The sequence below is a fragment of the Heptranchias perlo genome, chromosome 34, assembly GCF_035084215.1.
Source record: "Heptranchias perlo isolate sHepPer1 chromosome 34, sHepPer1.hap1, whole genome shotgun sequence".
NCBI lineage: Eukaryota > Metazoa > Chordata > Chondrichthyes > Hexanchiformes > Hexanchidae > Heptranchias > Heptranchias perlo.
The window spans coordinates 10,683,990-10,711,902 of record NC_090358.1 but is presented as its reverse complement, the minus strand read 5'-3'; the positions used below and the strand labels follow the sequence as shown (position 1 = coordinate 10,711,902).

The 27,913-nt window shown below is 45.2% G+C and overlaps 1 protein-coding gene across 1 annotated transcript in view; it reads right to left on the bottom strand.

The window, feature by feature from the left end:
- LOC137301583 (NT-3 growth factor receptor-like) overlaps positions 1-27,913 on the bottom strand; it is a 372,567-nt gene that overhangs the window by 13,093 nt on the left and 331,561 nt on the right. The window contains exon 15 of the mRNA XM_067971136.1: positions 6,673-6,913. Within this exon, the coding sequence (XP_067827237.1) occupies positions 6,673-6,913 (241 nt within the window). The remainder of the gene's footprint in view (positions 1-6,672; positions 6,914-27,913) is intronic.

Below are 27,913 nucleotides of genomic sequence, written 5' to 3'. Positions count from 1 at the left end.
TCAAAACTGTGACAAATTATTTGAAGAATAAATAAGACCAAAACCTTGAAGAAACGAGGACTCAGGAACCCAAGGGACCCGAAGGCTTCAAACTCAATTCGTTTCTGTTGAATTTGTTGCTTGGTGCATGACCGCAGCAACGAGCCTTTGTTTTGCTAGAGAGCGGGCTGCAGTGTCTAATAAATCCTGGAATAATTAAATCTACATGTGGTAATTTACAATTGTGAAATGATCTGGGTCCCAGATAGTATCAAACACCCTCTAATTGACTTTATAGCAACAAGCACAGGGCAAAGCCAAGGATTCACTACAATTGATTCATTTAAATGAATACATCTTTCATGCACCAGTGAAACTAATATTAAATACTTCAATAATGACCTATCATTTAATTTTAGGCAAATGGTTGTTAAGTGATGCCCTAGGGACTTGATTCACAGACATCTGATTTCTGTTAAGTAGGATTGGACAGCAACAGTTGATGTAACGGTTTGGTATTTAACAAAAAATGTGCTCAGACTGAAGAACAGGTCACTTCCATCAGTCATCCCCTTCAGATTCTCTGTGTTCACTCTGTATTGAGAAAGAGGATTGCAATCTCTTCAATCAGGCTCAGTAGGGGACAGGCACCGTGTTGGGCCTGTCCTCCCACACCTGCTCTGAGGGTGTTCATCTGTGGCAACCTCACACATTTGACTGCAAAGTGGGACAGCGGTGATGCGACCTTTCCATTTTGATGTAGCTACCTCTGTGGTCTCCCTGAGTGACACTGCCAAATGAGTGCCAATTACTGGCATGCTGAATTGGAAGGAAGCTCTGGTCTGTGGGCTGGTGTACACTGGGGCTGTACTGAGACTGCCTGAATTCATTTTACACTAGGTTTTTGCGAGCATTACAGAGAGAAGATAAAACACCTATCAGAGTCAGACTAAGAGTAGAACATGTTTTGCTGAGGTCCCTGTGGACTGGAAGAAGATGGTTAAATTTTTTACCAAGTAAAGCAGCCATTTTGGAGAGTAGCCATTTTGGAATGGAAATCCCATCAAACCTTGCATTGAAGAGTTGGTTATTCAACAGGCAGAAGGTGTTAGGCAGTGAAATTGGGGCAACATTTTAAAACTATCTGAAAATTTCCTCTCCCTCTTATGTAATCTTTGGAATTCTCTACCCTGGAGGGCTGTGGATGCTCCGTCATTGAATATATTCAAGATTGAGATTGATCGATTTTTGGACACTCAGGGAATCAAGGGATATGGGGATATGGCAGGAAATTGGAGTTGAGGTAAAAGACCAGCCATGATCTTGTTGAATGGCGGAGCAGGCTCAAGGGGCCGTATGATCTACTCTTGCCCCTATTTTTTATGCTTATGTTCTTATAGTCCAAATGTTCATGCACATTTCTCCCTGATTTTTTTCTCTTCTCTCTGAAGGTGTTGACTCTTGATGCTGGGTGATGTCCTCTATGTCGACCAGTGGCCATTCTTCACGAGTCTAGACAGTAAAGGGGTCATTTTAACCTAAGTCGCTGGGTGGGGAACGGACGGGTTCAGGTTGGCCCGTTTTACACCCTGCCCAATTTTGTTCTCCATTAAAGTCAATGGAGAGTAAAATCTGGTGGGGTGTAAAACAGGCGACCGACCCGATCCCGTCAGCTTTCTGCCGGGCGAGTTAGGTTAAAATGACCCCTTGCGCATCAGCAGGGGATATCATAGCCAAGCCTGAATCTCTGCACAATCAAAGTCTGTACACGTGCCCTTTCCACCAGGAGCAGGAACCCTGGATGATATTTCCCCTCCCTAGCCCAGTGGCACTGAGACTGACTGTTGCACTGCTATTGCCATCCTGGCAGGACCACTTAACTCAGCATAGAACAGGGATAAACCTGGCACTCTGGTCTGTATGGCTCAATATGATATCAACTTGCTTGAAATAGAATAGGAACATCTAAATCGAAAAATATTAGATATGTTTTTTTAATCAAATTATATCACATTTACAGATTCTCTGCAAATTCTCCAAAAACAGGAGGTGGTTTATACAACATTGGCAGATCTGATGATGTTAAATATGACAGTGGTGTTCTCCCTGTCACACAGTTCCTTAGAGTGATGAACAGATTCTGGTGTTCTGTTCATGTAACTGACGGTCCCTTCCATTCAGCAGTGCATCATGTGCCAATCTCAGTGGCCCAGTCCCATTTGGCAGTGTCTCACATGTACTGGTGCTACAGTCTCTCTGGGATGCAATACTAATGCTGTAAGACAAACCCTGCAGTGAGGCGGGGGGTGGCGGCGGGGGGTTGTTTTTGGAAAAATATAAACTTCCCAGTGAATAAGAATAATGAGAGCTTCTTAAAGGGAAATAGAGAGGTTGACACTAGAACAGTCAGTACTGAAGAGACACCAACCCTGCAATAATCTGCACTGAATGAAGCACCTAACCTGTAATAATGCAGGAACAATAACAACTTACATTTATATAGTGCTTTTAAAGTAGAAAAATGTCACAAGGTGCTTCACAGAGGCGTAATAAAAAAGTGATGCCAAGCCAAAGGAGGAGGAGTTATTAGGCGGGGTGACTAAAAGCTTAGTCAAAGAATTAGGTTTTAAAGAAGGTCTTAAAGGTAGAGAGGCAGAGGGGTTTAGGGAGGGAATTCCAGAGCATGGGGCTAGGTGGCTGAAGGAACAACTAATAATTGGGATGGGGGTTACACAAGAGGACCGAATCAGACAAATGGAGAGTTCGGGAAGGATTGTACTGCTGGAGGAGGTTACAAAGATAGGGAGGGACAAGGCCATGTAGGGATTTAAACACAAGGATGAGAATTTTAAATTGGAGGCATGGGGAAAATCAGAGGCATTGGGGAAGTGGGAGCCAATGTAGGCCAGCAAGGACAAGAATGACGGGAGCAGGACTTGGTGGCGGGAGTGGGACTTGGTGCGGGAACGGGTACAGTCATCGGGGTTTTGGATGAGCTGAGGTTTACAGAGGGTGGAGGATGGGTGACCGACCAAGACAGCATTGGTATAGTCAAGTCTGAAGATGACAAAAGCATGAATGAAGGTTTCGGCAGCAGATGGGCTCAGATCGAGACGGAGTCGGGCAATGTTATGGAGGTGGAAGTAGGCTGTCTTTGTGATGGAGAAGATATGGGGTCAGAAGCTCAGCTCAGGGCTGAGATTGCAAACAATCTGGTTCAGCCTGAGACAATGGTTGGGAAAAGGGATGGAATCAGTTTGTGGTGGAGCTGAAGGCAGGCTTCAGTCTTCCTAATGTTTAACTGGAGGAAATTGCACCTCATCCAAGACTGGATGTCGAGCAAGTAGTCTGACAACACAGAGGCAGTAGGTGGGTGGAGAGGTAGAGCTAGGTGTTGTCAGAGTACGTGTAGAAATTGACCCAATGCCTGTGGACGATGTCACCAAGGGGCAGCATGTAGCTGAGGAAGAGGAGGGGGTCAAGGATAGATCTTTAGGGGACTCCAGAGGTTATGGTGCAGGGATGGGAAGGGAAGCCATTGCTGGAGATGATCTGTCTAAGATTGGATAGGTAAGAGTGGAACCAAGCGAGGGCAATCCAACTGGAAAATGGAGGAGAGGTGTTGGAGGAGGATGTTGTGGTTGACTGTGTAATCAAGGAGGATGAGGAGGAATGTACTATGGTCACAGTCACAGAGGATTTCATTTGTGACTTTGATTAGGGCCATTTTGGTGATGTGGCAGTGGCACAAATTTGATTGGAGAGATTCAAACAATGAGTTGCGGGAAAGATGGGCATGGATTTGGGAGGTGACAGCACGATCAAGGGCTTTGGACAGGAAAGGGAGATTGGAGGTGGGACAGTAGTTTGCGAGGACAGAGGGGTCAAGCGTGGATATTTTGAGGAGGGAGTTGACGACAGCGATTTTAAAAGGGAAGGGGACAGTACATGAGGATAGGGAATCATTTACAATGATAGCTTGGCATGAGGGCCAGGAAGGGAAGTTGGCTGGTCAGCAGTTTAGTGGGAATGGAGCAGGAGGTTGGTCACAGACAAGATGACCTTGCAGAGGGGATCAGTGGAGTTGGGAGATAAACTAGAGAAAGGCGCCTGTAATAATATATACTGAATGAGGCACCTACCCTGTAATAATTCATATTGAATGAGGTATCTACCCTGTTATATTCTGTAGGGAATGAGGCACTTAACCTGTAATCCATAGTGAATGAGGTACCTACCTTTAATTTCCATAGTCAATGAGGAACCCACCCTGTAATGATCTGTAGTCAATGAGGAACCTACTCTGTAATAATCTGTAGTCAATGAGGAACCCATCCTGTAATGATCCGTAGTCAATGAGGAACCTACTCTGTAATAATCTGTAGTCAATGAGGAACCTATCCTGTAATGATCTGTCGTCAATGAGGAACCTACCCTGTAATAATCTGTAGTCAATGAGGAACCTATCCTGTAATGATCTGTAGTCAATGAGGAACCTACCCTGTAATAATCTGTAGTCAATGAGGAACCTACCCTGCAATGATCTGTAGTCAATGAGGAACCTACCCTGTAATGATCTGTAGTCAATGAGGAACCTACCCTGTAATGATCTGTCGTCAATGAGGAACCTACCCTGTAATAATCTGTAGTCAATGAGGAACCTACCCTGTAATGATCTGTAGTCAATGAGGAACCTACCCTGCAATGATCTGTAGTCAATGAGGAACCTACCCTGTAATGATCTGTAGTCAATGAGGAACCTACCCTGTAATGATCTGCAGTCAATGAGGAACCCACCCTGTAATGATCTGTAGTCAATGAGGAACCTACCCTGTAATGATCTGTAGTCAATGAGGAACCTACCCTGCAATGATCTGCAGTCAATGAGGAACCTACCCTGCAATGATCTGTAGTCAATGAGAAACCTACCCTGTAATGATCTGCAGTCAATGAGGAAACACAGAAACATAAAAAATAGGAGCAAGAGTAGGCCATTCGGCCCTTCAGGCCTGCTCCGCCATTCAAAATAATCATGGCTGATCATCTAACTCAGTATCCTGTTCCCGCTTTTTCCCCATATCCCTTGATCCCTTTAGCATTAAGAAATATATCTATCTCCTTCTTGAACACATCTAATGACTTGGCCTCCACTGCCTTCTGTGGTAGAGAATTCCACAGGTTCACCACCCTCTGAGTGAAGAAATTTCTCTTCATCTCGGTTCTAAATGGCATACCCCATATCCTGAGACTGTGACCCCTGGTTCTGGACTCCCTAGCCATCAGGAACATCCTCCCTGCATCTAGTCTGTCTAGTCATGTTAGAATTTTATATGTTTCAATGAGATCACCTCTCATTCTTCTAAACCCTAGTGAATATAGGCCTAGTCAACCCAATCTCTCCTCATACGTCAGTCCTGCCATCCCAGGAATCAGTCTGGTAAACCTTCGTTGCACTCCCTCCATGACAAGGACATCCTTCCTCAGATAAGGAGACCAAAACTGTACACAGTACTCCAGATGTTGTCTCACCAAGGCCCTGTATAACTGCAGTAAGACATCCCTGCTCCTGTACTCATATCCTCTTGCAATGAAGGACAACATACCATTTGCCTTCCTAACTGCTTGCTGCACCTGAATGCTCGCTTTCAGCGACTGGTGTACAAGGACACCCAGGTCTCGTTGCACCTTCCCTTTTCCCAATCTATCACCATTCAGAAAGTAATCTGCCTTTCTGTTTTTACAACCAAAGTGGATAACCTCATATTTATCCACGTTATACTGCATCTGCCATGTTCTTGCCCACTCACCCAACTTGTCTAAATCACATTGGAGCCTCTTTGCATCCTCCTCACAGCTTGCATTCCACCCCAGCTTTGTGTCGTCTGCAAACTTTGAAATGTTACATCTAGTTCCCTCATCCAAATCATTGATATGTATTGTGAATAGCCGGGGCCCAAGCACTGATCCCTGCGGTACCCCACTAGTCACTGCCTGCCACCTGGATAAAGACCCATTTATTCCTACTCTCTGTTTCCTGTCTGTCAACCAATTCTCAATCCATGCCAGTATATTCCTCCCAATCCCATGTGCTTTAATTTTGCACACTAACCTCTTGTGTGGGACCTTATCAAAAGCCTTCTGAAAATCCAAATACACCACATCCACTGGTTCTCCCCTATCTATTCTACTAGTTACATCTTCAAAAAACTCCAGTAGATTTGTTAAGCATGATTTCCCTTTCATAAACCCATGCTGATTTTGTCCAATCCCGTTAATGCCCTCCAAGTGTTCTGTTATCACATCTTTTATAATAGACTCTAGCATTTTCCCCACTACTGATGTTAGGCTAACTGGCCTGTAATTCCGTGTTTTTTCTCTCCCTCCTTAGGAACCTACCCTGTAATGATCTGTAGTCAATGAGGAACCTACCCTGTAATGATCTGTAGTCAATGAGGAACCTACCCTGTAATGATCTGTAGTCAATGAGGAACCTACCCTGTAATGATCTGTAGTCAATGAGGAACCTACCCTGTAATGATCTGTAGTCAATGAGGAACCTACCCTGTAATGATCTGCAGTCAATGAGGAACCTACCCTGTAATGATCTGCAGTCAATGAGGAACCTACCCTGTAATGATCTGCAGTCAATGAGGAACCTACCCTGTAATGATCTGCAGTCAATGAGGAACCTACCCTGTAATAATCCGTACTGTAGACATCTCGTGACATTCCAAAATCTCCAATTTTAACCTGCACAGTTCCTCCGACCAGGCAGTTGCGGGTGGCCAGGTCCCTGTGCACGAAGTGTTGCGAGGCCAGGTACACCATACCAGATGCGATCTGTGTGGCGATGTTTAACATCTGCGAGATGGTCATCTCCCCCTTTAGTCGTGGTTGTCCATCCACCAGAATCATTGCGTCTGGGCCGCGAGCCCTGTTAAACCAGTAAAGAGGACAATCAGTGAGCAGGGTAACTGCACACACAAAGCTCCTCTAATCTACTGAAATCTGACTGTCCCAACAGATTGGATTTTATAAAAACATTTGGACAAGATAATCCCACAGAGAAGCTCATCCAAAATAAGCAGCTGGGGCAGGTTTATTCCTCATGGATTGGAATCACATCAGGCGTTTCATGTCTGAACTTTCTCCCAGTACCCAAATATGTACTTGTTTTACCTTTTTTGAACCTAACACTCATCAAGCTGTTAAGTGCTGAGGAATGAAAGGGACATTTTCCCATTTCAGGCATCCAGTGTCAGCATCAAGCGCTCCCAGCTCGGGGACAGCAAGGATTCAATAGAAAGCTACCCGCTATACTATCCAATCAAGCACTCCCAGGTCAGCTGCAGCATAGGTTAGATACAAAGTAAAGCTCCATCTACAAACTCCTCTCCAACAATGTCCTTCATCCCCACCTCAGAAGAGCCTCCTACAGCATCTTGTTTCCCTATAACAAATTCTTTCTTCGTCTCTAACAGCTTCGTGACCTGTTTCAATCAGAAAGCACAATTATAATCAAAACACTGCAATCTCTCCCTGTTCTGTATGTCTATACTGTCCCTGGGGCTTCTGTCACTCTCCCCTCTGCAGCAGCACAGTGATGTTTCACTGCCTATTTATTAACTTGTGTGTGATATTGGATTGATGACTGGAATAATAGGATATGTTTCAACAGTACAAATGCCACTATAAACGCAGCCCTTGATCTGTGGTAAATGCACAGAGAGACTTGGTACTAATGTCAGTGTTTTGCTTCACTTTCTGTTTTGGACATGATGGATAATATAACTGCCTATGGGAATGAAGCTTTAACGTGACATTGCAGACAGAGAGCTCCAGAATTCATGCAAAGATGAAGTTGAGATTTCTCCAAGAATAAACAGATTGGTTCAAAACATTTGCCCATTCCTTGGAAAGATCATTATTATGTATGCATGTGAAAGACTGGAAACAGCAAAGTGAACCCACCGAGGAATAAAACCGTCGACATGACTACCCAGAGGAATAAAAAATCTGACGTGAATGACCAGAGGAATTAACTCCTGATGTGAGCACCCAATGGAATAAAACTCCTGGGGCTTGATTTTACCACCCGCTATCGGGTGCGTTCTCGGCGGGGGGGGGCGAAAATCGGGGAATCCCGGAGCGGGACCGGATCCCGTCTCGAACCCGCCCATTTCCGGGTTCCCCACGGACGCGCCGGCGTGCGCGCGCAGACCCCGCAGGTGGGAATCCCGCAGGCAATTAAAGCCAGTGGGATGCCACTTTTAAGTATTTATCTTGCTCGTTCAGGTCGTTTACAGGCCTGATTGAGCTGTTTTATTAGGAAGGGTGGGATTTTACCTTGAACTGAGACTGTTTCCCATACTGGGGGAAACACTCTCACTTCAAACGGACGTGTTGCAGCCAGCAGCCTGTGGCAGCTGCCAAGGTGCATTCCACAGGTGGGGCGGGGGAGGGGAGACCCTTCACCAACGCAGGAGGCCACTCCGTCACATCGGGCAACGCCTGCCCTCCACCACCCTCCTCCTAGCAAGAAGATTCACCAACGTGGAACCACAACCCCGGTGTGAGGACACACTTACCGACCTTGCAGAACCCCTCAGACCTACACCTTCCAGATGGGGGCCGCCTTGACTTCCTCGGAGGACGAACAGCATCACCAGCCTCAGCCGCCTCGCAGGCCATGCCGTCCGCCTCAGACACGTGGAGCCCCCCAACACGGTGCTGTGGCACATCCACCTGCACAGCAGGAGGGAGGGCAACCGCAGAGAGAGATGCGTCGCAGGGGGCACTACCCTCGCCACAGGGTCCACAGACCGAGGCTCAGCTTCCTGGACCTCTCTGAGCAGCAGTGCATACGGAGGCTCAGAGTCAGTCGCCAGGTAGTCGCCGACATCTGCAGCCTCCTCAATGACGAGCTGCTCCCGGATGGACCAAGCAGCATCTTCTTACCCGTCGCCGTCAAAGTCACCACTGCCCTCAACTTCTTCATCTCCGGATCCTTCCAGGGTGCCACCGGGGACATCACCGGGGTCTGTCAGTCGTCTGCACACAAGTGCATAAGGCAGGTTACCGATGGGTTGTTCCACAGGGCCTCGCACTACATCAACTTCGCCATGGATGACCGCAGCCAGATGGAGAGGGCTGTTGGATTCCATGCTGTGGCTGGCTTCCCACGGGTGCAGGGTGTAATCGATTGCACCCACATAGCAATACAGGCACCACCACATGAGCCAGGGCTGTTCATCAACAGGAAAGGGTATCACTCCATGAACGCCCAGCTCATTTGTGACCACCGCCAGAGATTCCTACACGTGTGCGCCAGATACCCTGGCAGCTGCCACGATGCCTTCGTCCTCAGGGAGTCCACCGTCCCGCCCCTCTTCCACTCAACGCCGGCAACGGCTGGCTCCTCGGCGACAAGGGATATCCCCTGCACACGTGGCTTATGACACCTCTGAGGAACCCCATCACCGAGCCACAGCGTCGATATAATGACAGCCACATTGCTACCAGGTCTACAATTGAGCAGGCTATAGGGGTGCTCAAGATGCGCTTCAGGTTCCTTGATCGTTCTGGGGGAGCACTCCAATACACGCCACTCAGAGTGGGACGAATTATAGTTGTCTGCTGTGCCCTGCACAACATGGCACAACAGAGAGGGGTGCCGCTGGAGGAGGCCCCATGCACATCCGTCACCCATATTGAGGACGACGATGAGGAGGAGGAGGAGGAGGAGCAGGAGCAAGAGGAGGAGGAAGGACCCATGGGCCGAACACCGGCTCACCTGGATGCTTGTCAGGCCAGGGAGGCACTCATATGTCAACGGTTCTCCTAACATCAGACTGTCTGAGGCGTCCAGACCTCATCACGTGCACAGAGGAGCGGCCATACCAGCCCCCTCCACGGAACAGTGGTGCCATTACTCCTGCACCCACTGTAGTGTGACCCAATGGGTGGGACCAGGTGTTCGTCGTCATGATGAGCCCCATGAAAGGGACCTATTGCACAAGCCGCTCAAGAATGGACAAGAGGTGGCAGTAGTGGTGAGAACAATTGTGTTTATTGTGTATGTGCTGTAAACGACTATAAATAAAAATATAACAAATTGTCATACACCCTGGTGCATTCCCTTTGTGTTCATAACACCTTTGCCTTACGTTTGCGGGAACCCCTACGTGGTGCTACCCCTGTGGCTCCAGCAGAGGTGGTGGCAGGTTGCTGTTGTTCGTGCCCTGACCAGGTAGGTGCTTTGGGCCGACGCCCCCTGGGTTTCGGTGCCCGTGAGGGCACCTCCACAGACTGCTCCTCCTGCACCTGTGCAGGGGCAGACTCGGCCACCTGGAGAGGAGGCACCATTGCGGGTGCTGGTTGAGAGGGGGGCAACGGGTGAGACGTGGGGGCACTTTGAGTAGCATCCCCACTTCCATGTCCCCGTTCACCATCTTCCCTCTCATGGCCTAGGCCCACATCACTCCTTCCACCCTGCTGGACGGCAGTTTTGATGACCTGTGTGAGACCTTGCAAGGCCACCTCTAATGTATCTGTCAGCCTGTTTATGGCGGCAGAATGTTGCTCACCCTGAATCCGAACAGCCGTTGTCAGGGCCTGGATGGACTCAATGTTGAGCTGTGCGTGACGCTTGAGGGAGGCTAGCCTTTCCTCCACCACAGACGTTCCCGCACCTACCCGCGACACTATCTCGCCGATACTCTCCTGTACTTGTGCCACCATTGCCCTCATGCAGGAGCTGGACTCCTCCATCACCTGCGTGATTGTGGAGAGTGCGTGTGGCACCTCTTCCAGTACCTCGGCAATGTGCTGGTGCCCCTCGACGACTCTCCTTTTGACTGGTGGCCCCCTGGGTTCAGCATCTGGGTCCAGCTGAGCAGAGCCTGGAGAAGAGTGCTCCCACCGACGCGGACCCTCCGCGGCTGCCCCTGCCACCAGGGTCTGCTCATGCTCACATGTGCGCGGTGACTCACCATGTGCAATCCCAGCTAATTGAGGAGGGGGACCCACCGAGGTGTGTGTATCTGCGCTGGTGGATGCTTGGCTCATATGTGACGATGGACCCTCAGAGACCGGCATGTCCTCTGAGGAATCGCCCTCCACAGACACGGCGCTCGCAGACGGCCCTGCAAGAGAACAAAGGGCGATATCAGGCATGTGGACAAATGTTGAGGTGCGGCAGATGCCAAGTGATGCTAAGATCATTCGCGATCATGAGTGCTGAGTGTCAGCTTTCCGTTACCGGACGTTTCTGCAGCCCCAGCCTCGCCATCCGCCACGGACAGGCAATGCAGCGTGTGGCTGATCTCCAAGGCGTCCAGCTCTGCGTGTGTTAAAACCACCTCATGTGGCGGGCCCCCTCCGGTGCGTGCCCTTTCCCAGGCGTTCTTGCATCTCTTCTCCTGTCAAGGAAAAACACAGATGCGTGATTGAGTGATGATTGCATTGTGAGACGCTTCAAGCATTGGTGTGGGTGGGTTGAGCGTGTGGGAGATGGATGGGAGGATGCGTGTGCCACATGCCCATCCCATTGTATGGGGATTGGGGTGTGTGGTAGTGTTCGAATGGGGACAGGGACGGTGGGTACGTGCAGGCACGGTGAGGATGATAGTTGAGTGGCTGTGAGGATTGATGCGGGAGCACTGTGGTGGCAGTGCAGAAGGGGTTGTGAGGTGTTTGAGGTGATGTGGAAGATGGAGTGTGGGAGAATGTGTTAGTGTACTCACTTTGCCGGACCTAGTGAGATCATTGAATCTCTTGCAACACTGGATCCATGTTCTTGTGGTGTTGCCCCTGCTGCTAACCTCCGCGGCCACCTTCGCCCATGCCTTCCTGGTGGCGGAGGCAGGGCACTTCCTTCCATCGCTGGGGAACAACGTCTCCCTCCTCCTCCTTACCCCGTCCAGCAGCAGCTGGAGTGAGTCGTCAGAAAATCGTGGGGCAGCCTTACCCCTGGGGTGCTCCATGGTGTGCTACTTCTTGTTTGCAGCAGGAGGAGCATTGGTGGACTGCCCCTTTAAATAGAGCTCCACCATCACTCAGACGTCACTGCGCATGCGCAGGCCGCCGGCACGTAGCTGAGCAGCGGAAAACCCGTAACCACAGGTAAATGACTTCAATTATCCTGTGATCGCGCGGGGGACGCACTCATTTCACCCGGCGCGTTACCCATGCGCCCGATAGCCCCCCCGCCGGGAACCCGCAGGCCTGCTAACATCGGGCCCCTGATGTCAGCACTGGAGGAAATTAAACCCCCATGAGAATGCGCAGGGGAATAAAATCCCCAATGTGAGCACTCGAGGGAATAAAATCCCCGATGGGAATTCTTGAGGGGATAAAATTGCTCTATGGGAATACCTGATAGATAAACACCCCTCCCCTTGATGGGAACGCCCTAAGCTCTTGGAACTTCATATATTTTTGTGGTTCTATGACATTTCTTTAACTCAAAAAGTTGATCATAAGAACTTTTAAGAACGGGATGAGGCCATTAATTCCAACAAACCCCTTCCCTTTTCAGATATCAGAATTATCTTCTCACCATATCTCTGAAACCCTTCTCGCTCTGGAAACACATCTGATTGCCCCTTGAACCCATTTGTCAAGATCACATGATGCTTATGGATGAGGAAGGCCATTCAGCCCATCCTAATTCATCCATCCAGTACAACCCTATGCTCTCCCATTGCTGCATCTAATTGTTTATTAAATGATTCCAGGGATTTTGCCTTCACCTCTCTGCCTGGAAGTCCATTCCAAGTGTTGATCAGTCTCGACATGAAGAAGAACCTCTGATATCAGTCCTTATCATTACCTTTACCTGTTTGAACCCAGTGTCCCATTGTCCTACTTCCACTATTCATTTTAAAGTAATATTCCAGATTAATCTTTTCCACACCATTTATTATCTTAAATGTTAGTGTAAGTCTCAGTGGTGGATCTATTGTCTGTGAGTCAGACAATTGTGGGTTCAAGTCCCACTCCAGAGACTTGAGCACACAAACTAGGCCTACATGTCAGTGCAGTACTGAAGGAGTGTTGTGCTGACGGAGGTGCTGTCTTTCAGGTAACGTATCAAACCAAGGCCCCATCTGCCCTCTCGGGTGGATGTAAAAGATCTCACAGCATTATTTGAAGAAGAGCAGGAGAGGTGACCTGGCCAATATTTACCCCTCAACCAACACCAGCAAAACAGATTATCTTGTTTCAGTTTGTGGGAACTTGCTGCCACATAGGCCTACGTTACAACAGTGACTACACTTCAAAAGTACTTAATTGACTATAAAGTGCTTTAGGATGTCCTGTGGTCATGAAAGGTGCTATATAAATGTAAGTTCGTTCTTTACTGGGAAGGATAAATACCTAGAAGGGAACTATTCCACCTTCCAGAAAGTTCTGAGCGAACAAAATTCATCTCAATCCAGATCCAGACATCTAGAAATTAATATTATGAAATCCTGGGGAGGTTTTAAAGCAGTCTCTTAATCCTGAATATTTGGAATCTTATCACCGATCTCTCCCAATCGTTAGGGGCTGGTTCATTGACACTGGGCTTTGTCTGTGGAGAAGTTCACTCTGATAATTGCTTTAATGGAAGTGATTTGTCATTTCCCTAAAGTCCTAATGAAAGTACTTTCAATGACAAGTTGCTGCATGGTTGTGAAAATTTGTAAAATGAAGATATTGGTGCAGATATAAATAGTCTGGACAACCTTATGGATTGTGCTGTGAAAGGTTTGAGACAACTTAGAATCATAGAATCATATAATGATACAGCACAGAAAGAGGCCATTTGGCCCATTGTGCCTGTGCCGGCTCTTTGAAAGAGCTATCCAATTAGTCCCACTTCCCTGCTCTTTCCCCACAGGCCTGCAAATTTTTCCCCTTCAAGTATTCATCCAATTCTCTTTTGAAAGTTATTATTGAACCTACTTCCACCATCCTTTCAGATAGAGCATTCCAAATCATAACAACTGGCTGCGTAAATTTTCTTTCCCCCCATGTCGCCTCTGGTTCTTTTGCCAATTACGTTAAATCTGTGTCCTCTGGTTACCGACCCTTTAGCCACTGGAAACAGTTTCTCCTTATTTACCCTATCAAAACCCTTCATGATTTTGAACACCTCTATCAAATCTCCCCTTAACCTTCTCTGCTCTAAGGGGAACAACTCCAGTTTCTCTAGTCTCTTCATGTAACTGAAGTCTTTCATCCCTGGTACCATTCTAGTAAATCTCTGCACCCTCTCCAAGGCCTTGACATCCTTCCTAAAGTATGGTGCCCAGAATTGACCACAATACTCCAGCTGGGGCCTAACCAGTGTTTTATAAAGGTTTAGCATAACTTCCTTGCTTTTGTATTCTATGTCTCTACTTAAAAAGGCATACGGGATCCTTGGCTTTATAAAAGTCTTCTTAACTTGTCCTGCCACTTTCAAAGACTTGTGTACATTTACCCCCAGGTCTCTCTCTCTCCTCCTGCATTCCCTTTAAAATTGTACCATTTAGTTTATATTGCCTCTCCTCATTCTTCCTACCAAAATGAATCACTTCACACAACTCTGCATTAAATTTTATCTGCCATGTGTCTGCTCATTTCACCAGTCTGTCTATGTCCTCCTTAAGTCTGTTACTATCCTCCACATTGTTTACTACATTTCCGAGTTATCAGAGTTTGAACCTGTCAGATTTGGACAAGTTGGACCCTAAAGTGTCTCTTTCTTCAGCACCCCAATCACTTCTACCGATAAATGAAGGAAGGATAAGAGGGGAAAAAGAAGAGGAGGAGGAAGGGCTGACAGAAACCAGATTTCTTACTGGGTGACAACTCCTGCCTTCTAGAAATGTCTTCACTCATAGAAATTTGATAATGGATTTCATGCAATGAGGGAGTATTCCATGTTGTATTGGCTGCAGGGTCACACATTAACCAGTCTCTACAAATCAAGCAATGTCTGGGAACTGAAAGTCTGACTCCTGTGGGCAACCACTTTATGTTTTATGACAGTTTGCTCTTCCCTACTTACAGCAGTGCAGTGAAGCCTGCAATCATGCTGTTACTGAATATTCACTTGTTTTAACTGAGGGGATAATGCTGTGTATGCTGAATGTTTATGCACATGCATGCAGTGTTTCCAATGCATTACAAATAACCAGTGACATTTAATTCAATCTAATGGCTCGGCATTGTAAGAAGTGTTGGAAAAGTATTACAGACATTTAATAATTTAGCCACGACCTTCATCAACTGCTGCACTTCCTACCTCATGGAAAGAAGCAACTTTTTGTACACCTCCACTGAGACCTCAGCTTACTCTCCCTGTAAATAATATCCTTTGTATTATGAACAGTTAGTTCACTTCGTTCTTTTCAATTCATCTCAGTGTTGATGATCACTGAAACCAGGACTGAGGCTATTCACATAACACACTGTGTATAAGTAAAGATCCTGTAGAAAAAACAAAAAAACAAATAAACTTGTATTTATATAGTGCCTTTCACAACCTTAGGATGTCCCAAAGTGCTTCACAGCCCATGAGGTGCATTTGAAGTGTGGTCACTGTTGTAATATAGGAAACGCGGCAGCTAATTTGCGCACAGCAAGGTCTCACAAACAGCAATGTAATAATGGGCAATGTAATAATGGCCAGAGAATCTGTTATAATGGGGCTGAGCTGATTTTTTCAAGTAGGTGAAACAAACTCCACCATTTATTTCAGATTCTACAATTTAAATGTTTGTCAGGTACAGAGTTTAAATTTGATGTTTATGTTGTGGAATTGCTCTCTCTTTTATCAATTGAGTTGTTCTTTCTGGGACCCGAGCAAACCCTGAGTGGCCTAGTTTTATATTTGCTGTAAACATGTTGATGCATAAATAGGAACAAAACAAACCAGATATTTCCAGTTTTCCCTCTGGTTTCTAACATTGGTTAATAGAAACTTTGAAAAAGTAATTCCATGCCCTGTCTACCTTCGATTTGAACATTCCTCTTTGTGAGTTCTGTTGGGTGACAGAATGGATGCCATGTCATTGGAGGCCCTGAGCAGAAAGCTGCCAGACAGAACTTGCAGTCTCTCTTTATTACTGCAGAGTAATCATTGCCTGAGTAAAGCCAATCAGCTTAACTAGTGGAGAGGCTCACACTCTTACTCCTGCTCTTTTTCTGATGGTGTAGATCCTTCCTTTTTATTTGTTTAAAGCAAAGCTCCCAGGACATGTGCGAATGAAGCCGTTTATTTGGAAGAAAGACTTGCAATTGTACAGCGCCTTTCAGAAACATTGCAAAGCATTTCACATACAGCTTTAATGACTCTGAAGTACAGTGATGGTCTCTGTGTAGACAATGTGGCAGTTATTTTCTGTAAAACAATGAGATCAATGACCAGTTAATCCGGCCCTGTTGGCTGTTTGAGGAATGTTCCCCACGACACTCGGAGAACTCCCTGCTCTTCTTTGAATAATGCCTTGGAATCTTTATCATCTGCCTATTTGATTATCAGTTCAATTTAGATGGGAAAAGAGCAATTTAGGTCTATCTTTATTTCATAGAATAGTTTTGCTGAAAACAACGCTTTAAAAGGTTATCTGGAGTTGTACATTCTGTGAACTTCTCAGCAGCTCTTCAAAACTTGATTTACACGAATCCCGATAACTGCCTCTGATAAACAACCATGTCTCTTTCCGATCAAACTCACAATCTAACACTGATGGCATCAAAACCTTTCAATTAGCCTTTCACTTCCTGTTTTCATTCATATTTGTGACAATGTTTGGAAAGATTGGGGGAAACTAAAACGGATTAACTGTAGCCAGTGGTCAATTACTTAACATCCCAGTTTATTGTGAATGAGGGAGACAGCAAGTGTTTGTGTGTGTATGCATGTGTATGTATGAATGAGGTATTCAAAATGATTAAGGAATTCGATAGGGCAGATGCAGAAAAACTATTTTCTCTGCTGGAGGAATCCAGAACAAGAGGGCACAATCTTAAAATTAGAACTAGGCCATTCAGGAGTGAAATCAGGAAGCGTTTTTTCACACAAAGGGTAGTGGAAATCTGGAACTCGATCCCCCAAAAAGCTGTGGATGCTGGGACAATTCAAATTTTCAAGATTGAGATCGATAGATTTTTGTTAGGTGAGGGTAGTGAGGGATATGTAACAAATGCGGGTAAATGGAGTTGAGGTACAGGTCAGCCACTATCTTATCGAATGGCGGAACAGGCTTGAGGGGCAGAATGGTCTACTTTTGTTCCTGTGCGAGACAGAGAGAGTGAGAGAGAGAATCTGTGAACTCTTGATCATGACTGTGTTTTGTTCACTCTAGAAAATTACCGCTCAGGAGGAACTCCAGTAATTACTCGGCCAATCATGGTGACGGGTCTGACAGAGCATGCGCTCGCTCCTTGTATGATACATGTAAGTCAGCACCTTTGATCTTCCATTTCATTTTCTCCCTTCCTGCTCTGAAAGCAGCCTGTTTGTTTATTTATTTCCCCCTTGACAGCCACTTCCAGGAGGAAGCCACTTGCTGCCTCATTCCTTTCATCAACAATGACAATATAATTTGTGGCCATTGTTTTCTCAGTGACATTTCCATGGCCTGCTGGGCCAATGATCTAGTGGCTTCTGAATGATTGGATCAGTGAAGTATGGCAGAAGCACGAGGCACTGGGCACAGCTAAAATCCCTGAAGGAAGGCCTTTTTAAATTAAAGAGACTGCTTCTGTGCATCGGTCACCTTTATGGTTGAGTATTTCCTCTAAACACAATAAGCAATAAAACACCGACCTTTCCCACTGACAACCCCTGCTGTTGGCTTTGAATAGATTAGGTTGATAAGACTGCACCCAGGAATGCTACTTACCTTGTGCACACTCAGCATATAGAAGCAGCATTTTAACTCTCTCCCACTTACTCCAGGTGATAATGAATGTTGTCCAATTACCCAAAGTGGTTGTAGCTTCGTACCAGCAATCACAATATTTAAGAAATCATTCACTTCCCAATCTCAGCTTTCAGTGGTTTTGCCTGCAGCTCTGTGACAGGCCGTGTACACGGGCATGAAAATGAGTCCTTGGTGCCTGTATTTGTTTCTAACACTGAGATGGTTGCGCTGAGTTCACTGTGCTTGCTGGAATCCAGGAGAGTCATGAAGAAAATTACTTGGTCAAAATAGGGTTGCCAACTCTGGTTGAATGTATTCCTGGAGGTTTCATCACACGACCACCTGCCTTCAACCGCCCTGCCCCCACACTAGTCCCCAACATTTCCATCCTCATGGCACACCTCCTTCCCACGCCAATTGGAAAGCGAAAAGACTCTTCATTACCCAATTGGATGATTCTTGACTGTCAGTCAAACAGCCTTTTATCCCATCTTCAATATTTTTATAACTAATAAGCAGAAGTGTTCAAAGGAAATGAAAAAAACCAAATTTTTTTTAAATGCCCAATGATTTTTCTCCTGGGTTGCTCGCAGCAGTGTCCTGGAGATTAATCTGCAATTCCTGCCGACTCCAGGCCAATCCTGGAGAGTTGGCAACCCTAGGTCAAAAGCATTATTACAGTTTTTAGGAAGGGTATCAAGCTTCTGAACACCAAAGGGCAGTCTTTAACACAGGAATTCGGGCCGTAATGCTCAAATGGGTAGAAAAGTTTGACTCAGGTTCTATAAATCCACAGATTTGCCTCCCTCTACCACCTCAGCAAAGAGTCAGGCTGGATGAATTCATAGTAGAGAGACTTGGTTTTCCAAACCCTTATGAATATTTCCATGTGAACACCACCCACGTTATTCAGGTGGGCGGAACTGTTTGTGACACTTGAAACCTCCAGTTTATCAATTGTGTAAAATCTTAGACACAATCAGTGTGACCCAGCAGGGAGCTCGAGTATGCTGAGAGTCATAAACCAAAAGTACATCATTTTCTTTAAGAGGGAGATGTGGAGTAGCAATTGTTTGGAGAATACTTTAAGCTGCAGTTCTGCTACCCTGGAAAATGCCTTAAGGCTGAAGACATTACAGAGGAAAATAGATTCTGCAAATTCCTCAGGGCCGTTGCAGCTTTAATTCAGTACAATTTTATTTACAGTTTTTAAAGTATAAATAGATGGGATTTCCAGTCCTGGGCCAACTTTTCCTGTTGTCCCAGCCCGACCCCCCCCCCCCCTGCAGGATTAATGCCCAACTACAGGGGGAGCAGCGGGATGTGGAACGTTGCTTGTACAGATGGGTCAGCCACTAATTGATTCTATGGACCAACAGTTGAGTAAATTTGGACTTTTGTTCAGAATCAACTGAGGAGGCCCTTCAAATCCAAAGTCTGAAATTTAAAGCTGCAAGGGCAAGTTATAATGGCTTAGAATCATAGCATGTTACAATATGAGAGCTGGAGCTCTGGCTGGGGTGGAGATCACCACGTACAAAAGGTAGGTACTGCAAAGACTTATCAGGGCTAGAGTGATCTCCTGGACTAGTTTTGATTGCCTAGGGGGTGGAGTGGGGGGGGGGGGGGGGGTGGTGGTCGGAGAGGAATTTCCCAGATTTTTTTCCACAGATTGGCCTGGGCTTTTAATCTTTTTTTTGCCTCTCCCAGGAGAGTTTTGGGTGTGGTGTTGAGTGCATATATTGTGATACATGAGGTATCACAATTGTGTGGGGCAGGCTGGATGGATCAGTGGGTCTTTTCCTGTCTGTCATTGTTCGTATGTTCGTACAGAAAAAGGCCATTAGGTCCACCAAGTTTACACCAGTGCTTTTGTCCATGAGTCACATAGCACCGCTCGCTCCCCATATCCATTAATTTTCCTGCTTACCCAGGCTTCTCAGTGCAGAAACTGGTCTATAGGATTAAAGAGCAGCTTCACAAAGTGCTCCCATCACTGGAATCGATATTCAACACAGCCCAGACTGATAGCATGGAAGCATGATATTGAGGCAGTCGCAACCCACTTCCTGTTGTGTGGAGGCCACATTATAAACTCACATACACTGCAGCAGAAAACTACATCCTCAGTTAGAGAAGTTGATGTGGGAAGTGCAAGAATTCATGTCAATCTGGTACAAGTGCTTTTTTGAAGGTGGATTTGAGCCATTTCGCTAGGGGAGATACGGGGAGATTTATGCTCCTTCTGACCTGTGCTCAATGTTGGCACTGGGTGGAAACATGTCTCACTCTCTAGCACTGACATCCCTGTCCCTGATGAGCACAAACATTCACTCCATTTCCCCCTAAAAGAAACGTAAATGTGCATTGGGATTGCACACATCTGGCACTGTACCAGAACCTTCGTAATATCATAGAATAAATTTACAGCACAGAAGGAGGCCATTCGGCCCATCGTGTCTATGCTGGCCAAAAAAGAACTTTCCAGCCTAATCCCAATTTCCAGCTCTTGGTCCATAGCCTTGTAGTTTACAGCACTTCAAATGCACATCCATGCTGCTTTTAAATGCAATGAGGGTTTCTGCCTCTACCACCCTTTCAGGCAGTGAGTTCCAGACCACCACCACCCTCTGGGTGAAAACATTTTTCCTCAGCTCCCATCTAATCCTTCTACCAATTACTTTAAATCAATGCCCCCTGGGTATTGACCCCTCTGCTAAGGGAAATAGTCCCCCCTATCCACTCTATCCAGGCCCCTCAGAATTTTATACACCTCAATTAAATCGCCTGTCAGCCTCCTCTGTTCCAAAGAAAACAACCCCAGCCTATCCAATCTTTCCTCATAGCTAAAATTCTCCAGTCCTGGCAACATCCTCGTAAATCTCCTCTGTACCCTCTCCAGTGCAATTACGTCTTTCCTGTAATGTGGTGACCAGAACTGTACACAGTACTCAAGCTGTGGCCTAACCAGTGTTTTATACAGTTCAAGCATAACCTCCCTGCTCTTATATTCTTTACCTTGGCTAATAAAGCAAAGTATCCCGTATGCCTTCTTAACCACCTTATCTGCCTGCCCTGCTACCTTCAGGGATCTATGGTCCCTCTGCAAACATTTTTCTTACATGGAGGGTTATTAGAACATGAACAGTTTTATCACATGTTGCTGTAGTATCACATAAAAAAGAATTGGATAAGTATTTTTAAAAAAAGAATATGAATATGGAGAAAGAACAGGGAAATGGGATTCAAGTAGATAGCTCCAGTTGAAGAGATAGTACCAGCACTGGCACAATAGGCTAAATAGCCTCTTTCTGTGCTGTAATGTCTGATTTTATAAGAATGACCAAGGAATTCCATTTGTCTCATAATGTTAGCCTTACAGTAACGGAACACTGCCTATATAACCCCCTCAATTCTCCCTTCTGCCCTCTTCTCAATATAAAGCACTTTGAGACATCTTTCTGTGCATGAGGAGCAGTACAGAAATGCAAATTATTGCTGTCTGATGGCTTTGGGGTCTTAGACTGATTGACGTGCTGAGTGTAAATAAATGCTCACTTATTTAAGGAACAGATAGCAGTCCACATGGGATTCACACTCTTACCTTCTTACACTGGAATTAAAGCATTGAATTGTTGCTGGCAGACAAATTTGTCCTGTGGCTATTTGTCCATCTACAGACAACCTCATCAAGAAGACTTTCAACCACCCAGGCTCCATGCTCTGGAATTCCCTCCCTAAACCCTTCTAGCTGTCCACCTCCCTTTCCTCCTTTAAGACCCTCATTAAAACCCACCTCTTTGATCAAGCTTTTGGTCAGCCCTCCTAATATCTCCTTCTTTGGTTTGGCATCCATTTTTTGATTATATCTCTGGAACAATTTTCTATGTCAAAGGTGCTACATTGAGTTGTTTTTGTTCTAGTAGTATTAGTACCACCAAGAAACACCACATTGCTCCTGCAATCAGTTTACCCAACATTTTGGGGTGTCTCGAGGCAGAAAATCACATTATGCTGGCTTCAGGGAAGATGGTGCAACGATTAGACTCCCCCCCAACAACTACTGGCTCTTAGACCCTATCGCATAGTTGTTTGTCTTGTGGCACGTCTGGTGTAAACCAGTCTGTGAGTTACATGTCACGGTGTTCTGGAGATGGAGAAGGGTCTTTAACTAAATTAAGGTTCTGTGCCCAAAATGGTCTCAGATTTACTCCAATTGACTTCATAGCCAAAGAGTTTCCCTGGTTTTCTACTGTAGGGTTTATATAAGATTTGCTTGACTTGGACAGTAATGCAAACCTGTGTAGAGGGAAACAGGAAGTCCCGCAACAACACTAACACCTCTCCCCCTCATATCAAGTGTTTGCTTATACCTGTTACAAATAGTTAAGCAGCAGTCACTGAGCATTCCTTTGAGGAGCCTCATATGATGCGATCTTCTGTTTGGGGTTCCATGGGCTCAGCTAAATCCAACATTTCTGGAAAGGGAAAATCACAGGGAGCACAGAATGGGCAGTGCTGTCCCACTCTGTCTAAAGCATGTTTCACTATGGTGGAGCTGAGTGGTGACACAGCAATCAGCTGCCATCGCCTCTTGCTGTTTATAGAATGTTGCCACATAATAAACCCAACTTGGCGAACATACACCGGGACTGGGAGGAACCTCAAGGAAGTCAGTTTTGCAATATCCACTAAGGAAGGAAAAGGGCCAGTAATTGTCACATTTTAAAAATTTCCTTAACAATAAAATAGTAAGGGGATTTGAGGGAGGCTTCAAACAGCCATCTCCTGTAGGAACATGATTGAAAGCACAATGTAGCTGTGGGTAATCTCGGAAGATTGGCTTTAATAGGCACGATAATTATAGAAACTCATCTAGGCCAGGGAAGAACACAAAAAACTCAGGATAATTCAGCTTAGGAGAGTGGGCGGAGGTTCCAGAAATTCAGCAGCAAAGATGAAATAATGTTAAGTAAAAGGAAAAACTGCAAATGTGGGAAATCTGAAATAAAGACGGAATGTTCTGTAAATACAGAGAAGGTCAGTCAACATCTGTGAAGAGAAAAGACAGGTTATGGCAATTTTGCTGAGGTATAATGAGTGATACAGACCTGAAATGCCATAAGCTGTCTTTTCTCTGTATAGGTGCTGACTGATTTGCGGTACACTTCCTGAATTTTCTGTGAAATAATGTGACCTGGCCAGAATAGAAGTGAAGTTTTCCTCAGAGGGGTTACATTCTGAGGTTGCCAGTGTTCATGTCTGAAGGAATCATTTAGTGCCAATTCACCCATCCAAAGCGTTTCCCTTGTTTTCTGCTGTAGGCTCTCAACGTCTCCCCTGGTTCCCTCCAGGAGAGCGGATGAGCTACCAACTTGCTCGCACAACCCCAATGTTTAAAGCTTTGTCATTTAGTTGCTCTGTACACAGAAATCAGTTGTTCTGATAGGATTTTAATAAAAGGAAACAGTAACTTTTTCTAACTAGGATTCCTCCGCCTCGCCTGTTCCAGTGATGATTAACTTAATAACCTTCCCCAGATACATCCTCTTGAGATTCAGTTTCAGTTGAGTGAGTGACCTGTCAGATTTAACACTAATTACCTTAGATATGGATTGACTCCTTTTAACTGCTGAATTCATTCTTTTAATGTTCTAAGAAACAGTTTGAATCATTTTCACCTTTCTTCTAAAATAACCGGGTTGGTCCCTCGGTGACTCCCTCACCCACAATCCAGTATTCTTCTTTTATTGGGTGTTACGTCTAATGGAAACCAGTAGAGAAGCTCAGCCTCAGGAGGTGAGGTTTGTGATCCAAGACTCACACGGAAACTAGGGTTTGAATTCAGAACCCAGACAGAATGTGAGATTTGTAATTGAGAACCCACCCAGAATGTGGGGTTTGTAATCCAGAACTCACACAGAATGTGGGGTTTTAATCCAAAACCTACACAAAATGTAGGGTTTGTAATCCAGACCCACACAGAATGTAGGGTTTGTAATCCAGGACCCACACAGAATGTGGGGTTTGTAATCTAGGACCCACCCAGAATGTGGAGTTTGTAATCTAGGACCCACCCAGAATGTGGAGTTTGTAATCCAGAACTCACACAGAATGTGGGGTTTTTAAACCAAGACCCGCACACAATGTAGGGTTTATAACCCAGACCCACACAGAATGTAGGGTTTGTAATCCAGGACCCACACAGAATGTGGGGTTTGTAATCTAGGACCCACCCAGAATGTGGAGTTTGTAATCCAGAACTCACACAGAATATGGTGTTTTTAAACCAAGACCCACACACAATGTAGGGTTTGTAATCCAGACCCACACAGAATGTAGGGTTTGTAATCCAAGACCCACACAGAATGTGGGATTTGTAATCTAGGACCCACACAGAATGTGGGGTTTGTAATCTAGGACCTTGCCAAATATCTTTTTCTCTTGGACGGAGAATCACATACTTGGATTGAAAGATTAGGAGGGAGCCAACATTTGGAGCATTCCGACATTACAACAATGACTATACTTCAAAACTACTTCATTGGCTGCGATGCACTATAGGATGTCCTGAGTTCATGAGGTCATGAAAGGTGATATTAAAAACACCAAAACCATCAAAACAGATTAACTGGTCACTATCTCACTGTGGTTTGCAGGATCCTGCTGTGTGCAAATTGGCTGCCACATAACAACAGTGACTATACTTCAAAAATGATTAATTGATTCTCAGGATGTCCTGAGGATGTGAAAGATGATATATAAATTCAAGTTTCTCTTTCCTTCTTCTATCTAACCCAAGATGCACTGAACCTCTAAACTTTAGCATTATCTAATCTCTAACCCATGCTGAACCCAAAATCTAAGCAGAGTATCACCCAGCCTTGCCAGACATTTGAGTTTCACACATCTAACCCATGTTGTTCCTAACTTCTAACTCTAGCTTCATTCAATGTCTAACATGAGCTTCAGCCAACCTCTAACCCAAGCCCACCCAGCCGCTAACTTAAATTTCAACATCTAATCCCAGCTGCACCTAACCCATTTAACCCAACAACAAATCCCAGTTTCATCAATCATTTAAGTCGAGCTTCACTAAACACTTAACCTAAAACATAAGCAGTGCTTCAGATAATGAAATCCAGCTTCAGCTAACCTCTAACCCGAGCTTCAGTCAATCTCTAACTCCAACTTCACAAGACTTCTACACCAATTTCATCTGACATTTGCCATCAGTTTCACTTCAGCTAAACATTTAAACTGAGCATATCCAACATCTAACCAATGCTTCACTTAATCTCTAACCCTAGCTTCACCTGCTGTCTAAACCCAGCTTTCCCCTCCATCTAACTTATGCTTCACCCAATTTCTAACCCTAGCTCCATCCAAAATCTAAACGAACCTTCATCCAACTTTAAACCCAGATTCACCCAACATGTAATCCATTCTGCACCCTGGTCCTGTTCCTGAGTGTGAACAATGCAATCATTGGGCTGGAAATTGCTTTTAAAATAACAGCGCTCACTGTTATTAATGGCGAAATCGAAGAGCAAGTTCCGGTGAACGCACATGCGCAGTCAAACGCGGAAATCCTGAACTTGCTCTTCCTGGTTCCCCGGTGATCTTCAAGCCTCACGTTAAAGGGAGCTCACTGGCTGCAATCAATAGACCAGTGCCAATTTTCTCTCCTGCCCAGCTGGAAACAAACTAATAGAAACATAGAAAATAGGAGCAAGAGTAGGCCATTCGGCCCTTCGGGCCTGCTCCACCATTCAAAATGATCATGGCTGATCGTCTAACTCAGTACCCTGTTCCCGCTTTTTCCCCATATCCCTTGATCCCTTTCGCATTAAGAAATATATCTATCTCCTTCTTGAATACATCTAATGACTTGGCCTCCACTGCCTTCTGTGGTAGAGAATTCCACAGGTTCACCATCCTCTGAGTGAAGAAATTTCTCCTCATTTCGGTTCTAAATGGCATTCCTCGTATCCTGAGACTGTGACCCTTGGTTCTGGACTCCCCAGCCATCGGGAACATCCTCCCTGCATCTAGTCTGTCTAGTCCTGTTAGAATTTTATATGTTTTGATGAGATCATCTCTCATTCTTCTAAACTCTAGTGAATATAGGCCTGGTCGACCCAATCTCTCCTCATACGTCAGTCCTGCCATCCCAGGAATCAGTCTGGTAAACCTTTGCATTCCCTCCATGGCAAGGACATCCTTCCTCAGATAAGGAGACCAAAACTGCACACAATACTCCAGATGTGGTCTCACCAAGGCCCTGTATAACTGCAGTAAGACATCCCTGCTCCTGTACTCATATCCTCTTGCAATGAAGGCCAACATACCATTCGCCTTCCTAACTGCTTCCTGCACCTGAATGCTCGCTTTCAGTGACTGGTGTACTAGGAAACCCTGGTCTCGTTGCACCTCCCCTTTTCCCAATCTATCACCATTCAGATAATAATCTGCCTTTCTGTTTTTACAACCAAAGTGGATAACCTCACATTTATCCACATTATACTGCATCTGCCATGTTCTTGCCCACTCACCCAACTTGTCTAAATCACATTGGAGCCTCTTTGCATCCTCCTCACAGCTCACATTCCACCCCAGCTTTGTGTCCTCTGCAAACTTGGAAATGTTATATTTAGTTCCCTCATCCAAATCATTGATATACATTGTGAATAGCTGGGGCCCAAGCACTGATCTCTGCGGTACCCCACTAGTCACAGCCTGCCACCCGGAAAAAGACCTGTTTATTCCTACCCTCTGTTTCCTGTCTGTCAACCAATTCTCAATCCATGCCAGTATATTCCCCCCAATCCCTTGTGCTTTAATTTTGCACACTAACCTCTTGTGTGGGACCTTATCAAAAGCCTTCTGAAAATCCAAGTACACCACATCCACTGGTTCTCCTCTATCTACTCTACTAGTTACATCCTCAAAAAACTCCAGTAGATTTGTTAAGCATGATTTCCCTTTCATACCCATGCTGATTTTGTCCAATCCCATTAATGCCCTCCAAGTGTTCTGTTATCACATCTTTTATAATAGACTCTAGCATTTTCCCCACTACTGATGTTAGGCTAACTGATCTGTAATTCCCTGTTTTTTCTCTCCCTCCTTTTTTAAAATAGTGGGGTTACATTTGCCACCCTCCAATCTGTAGGAACTGTTCCAGAGTCTATAGAATTTTGGAAGATGATCACCAATGCATCCACTATTTCCAGGGCCACTTCCTTTCGTATTCTGGGATGTAGATAATCAGGCCCTGGGGATTTGTTAGCTTTTAGCCCCATTAATTTCCCTAGCACTATTTATTTTTACTAATACTGGTTTCCTTCAGTTCCTCCCTCTCACTAGACCCTTGGTTCCCTAACATTTCTGGGAGGTTATTTGTGTCCTCCTTTGTGAAGACAGAACTAAAGTATGTGTTTAATTGTTCTGCCATTTCTTTGTTCCCCATTATAATTTCTCCCATTTCTGACTGTAAGGGACCTACATTTGTCTTCACTAATCTTTTTCTCTTGACATATTTATAGAAGCTTTTACAGTCAGTTTTTATGTTCCCTGCTAGTTTACTCTCATACTCTGTTTTTCCCCTCTTAATCAATCTCTTTGTCCTCCTTTGCTGAATTCTGAACTGCTCCCAATCCTCAGGCTTGCCGCTTTTTCTGGCAATTTTATATGTCTCCTCTTTGGATCTAATACTATCCCTAATTTCTTTTGTAAGCTACTGTTGAGTCACCTTTCCTGTTTTATTTTTGTGCCAGTCAGAAATGAATAATTGTTGTAATTCCTGCACACATTCTTTAAATATTAGCCATTGCCTATCCACCATCATCGCTTTTAGTAAAGTTCCCCAATCTATCATAGCCAACTCGCACCTCATACTTTCGTAATTTCCTTTATTTAGATTCAGGACCCTAGAGTCGGATTCAACTACTTCACTCTCCATCTTAATGAGGAATTCTATCATGTTATGGTCATTCTTTCCTAAGGGACCCCGCACAACAAGATTGTTA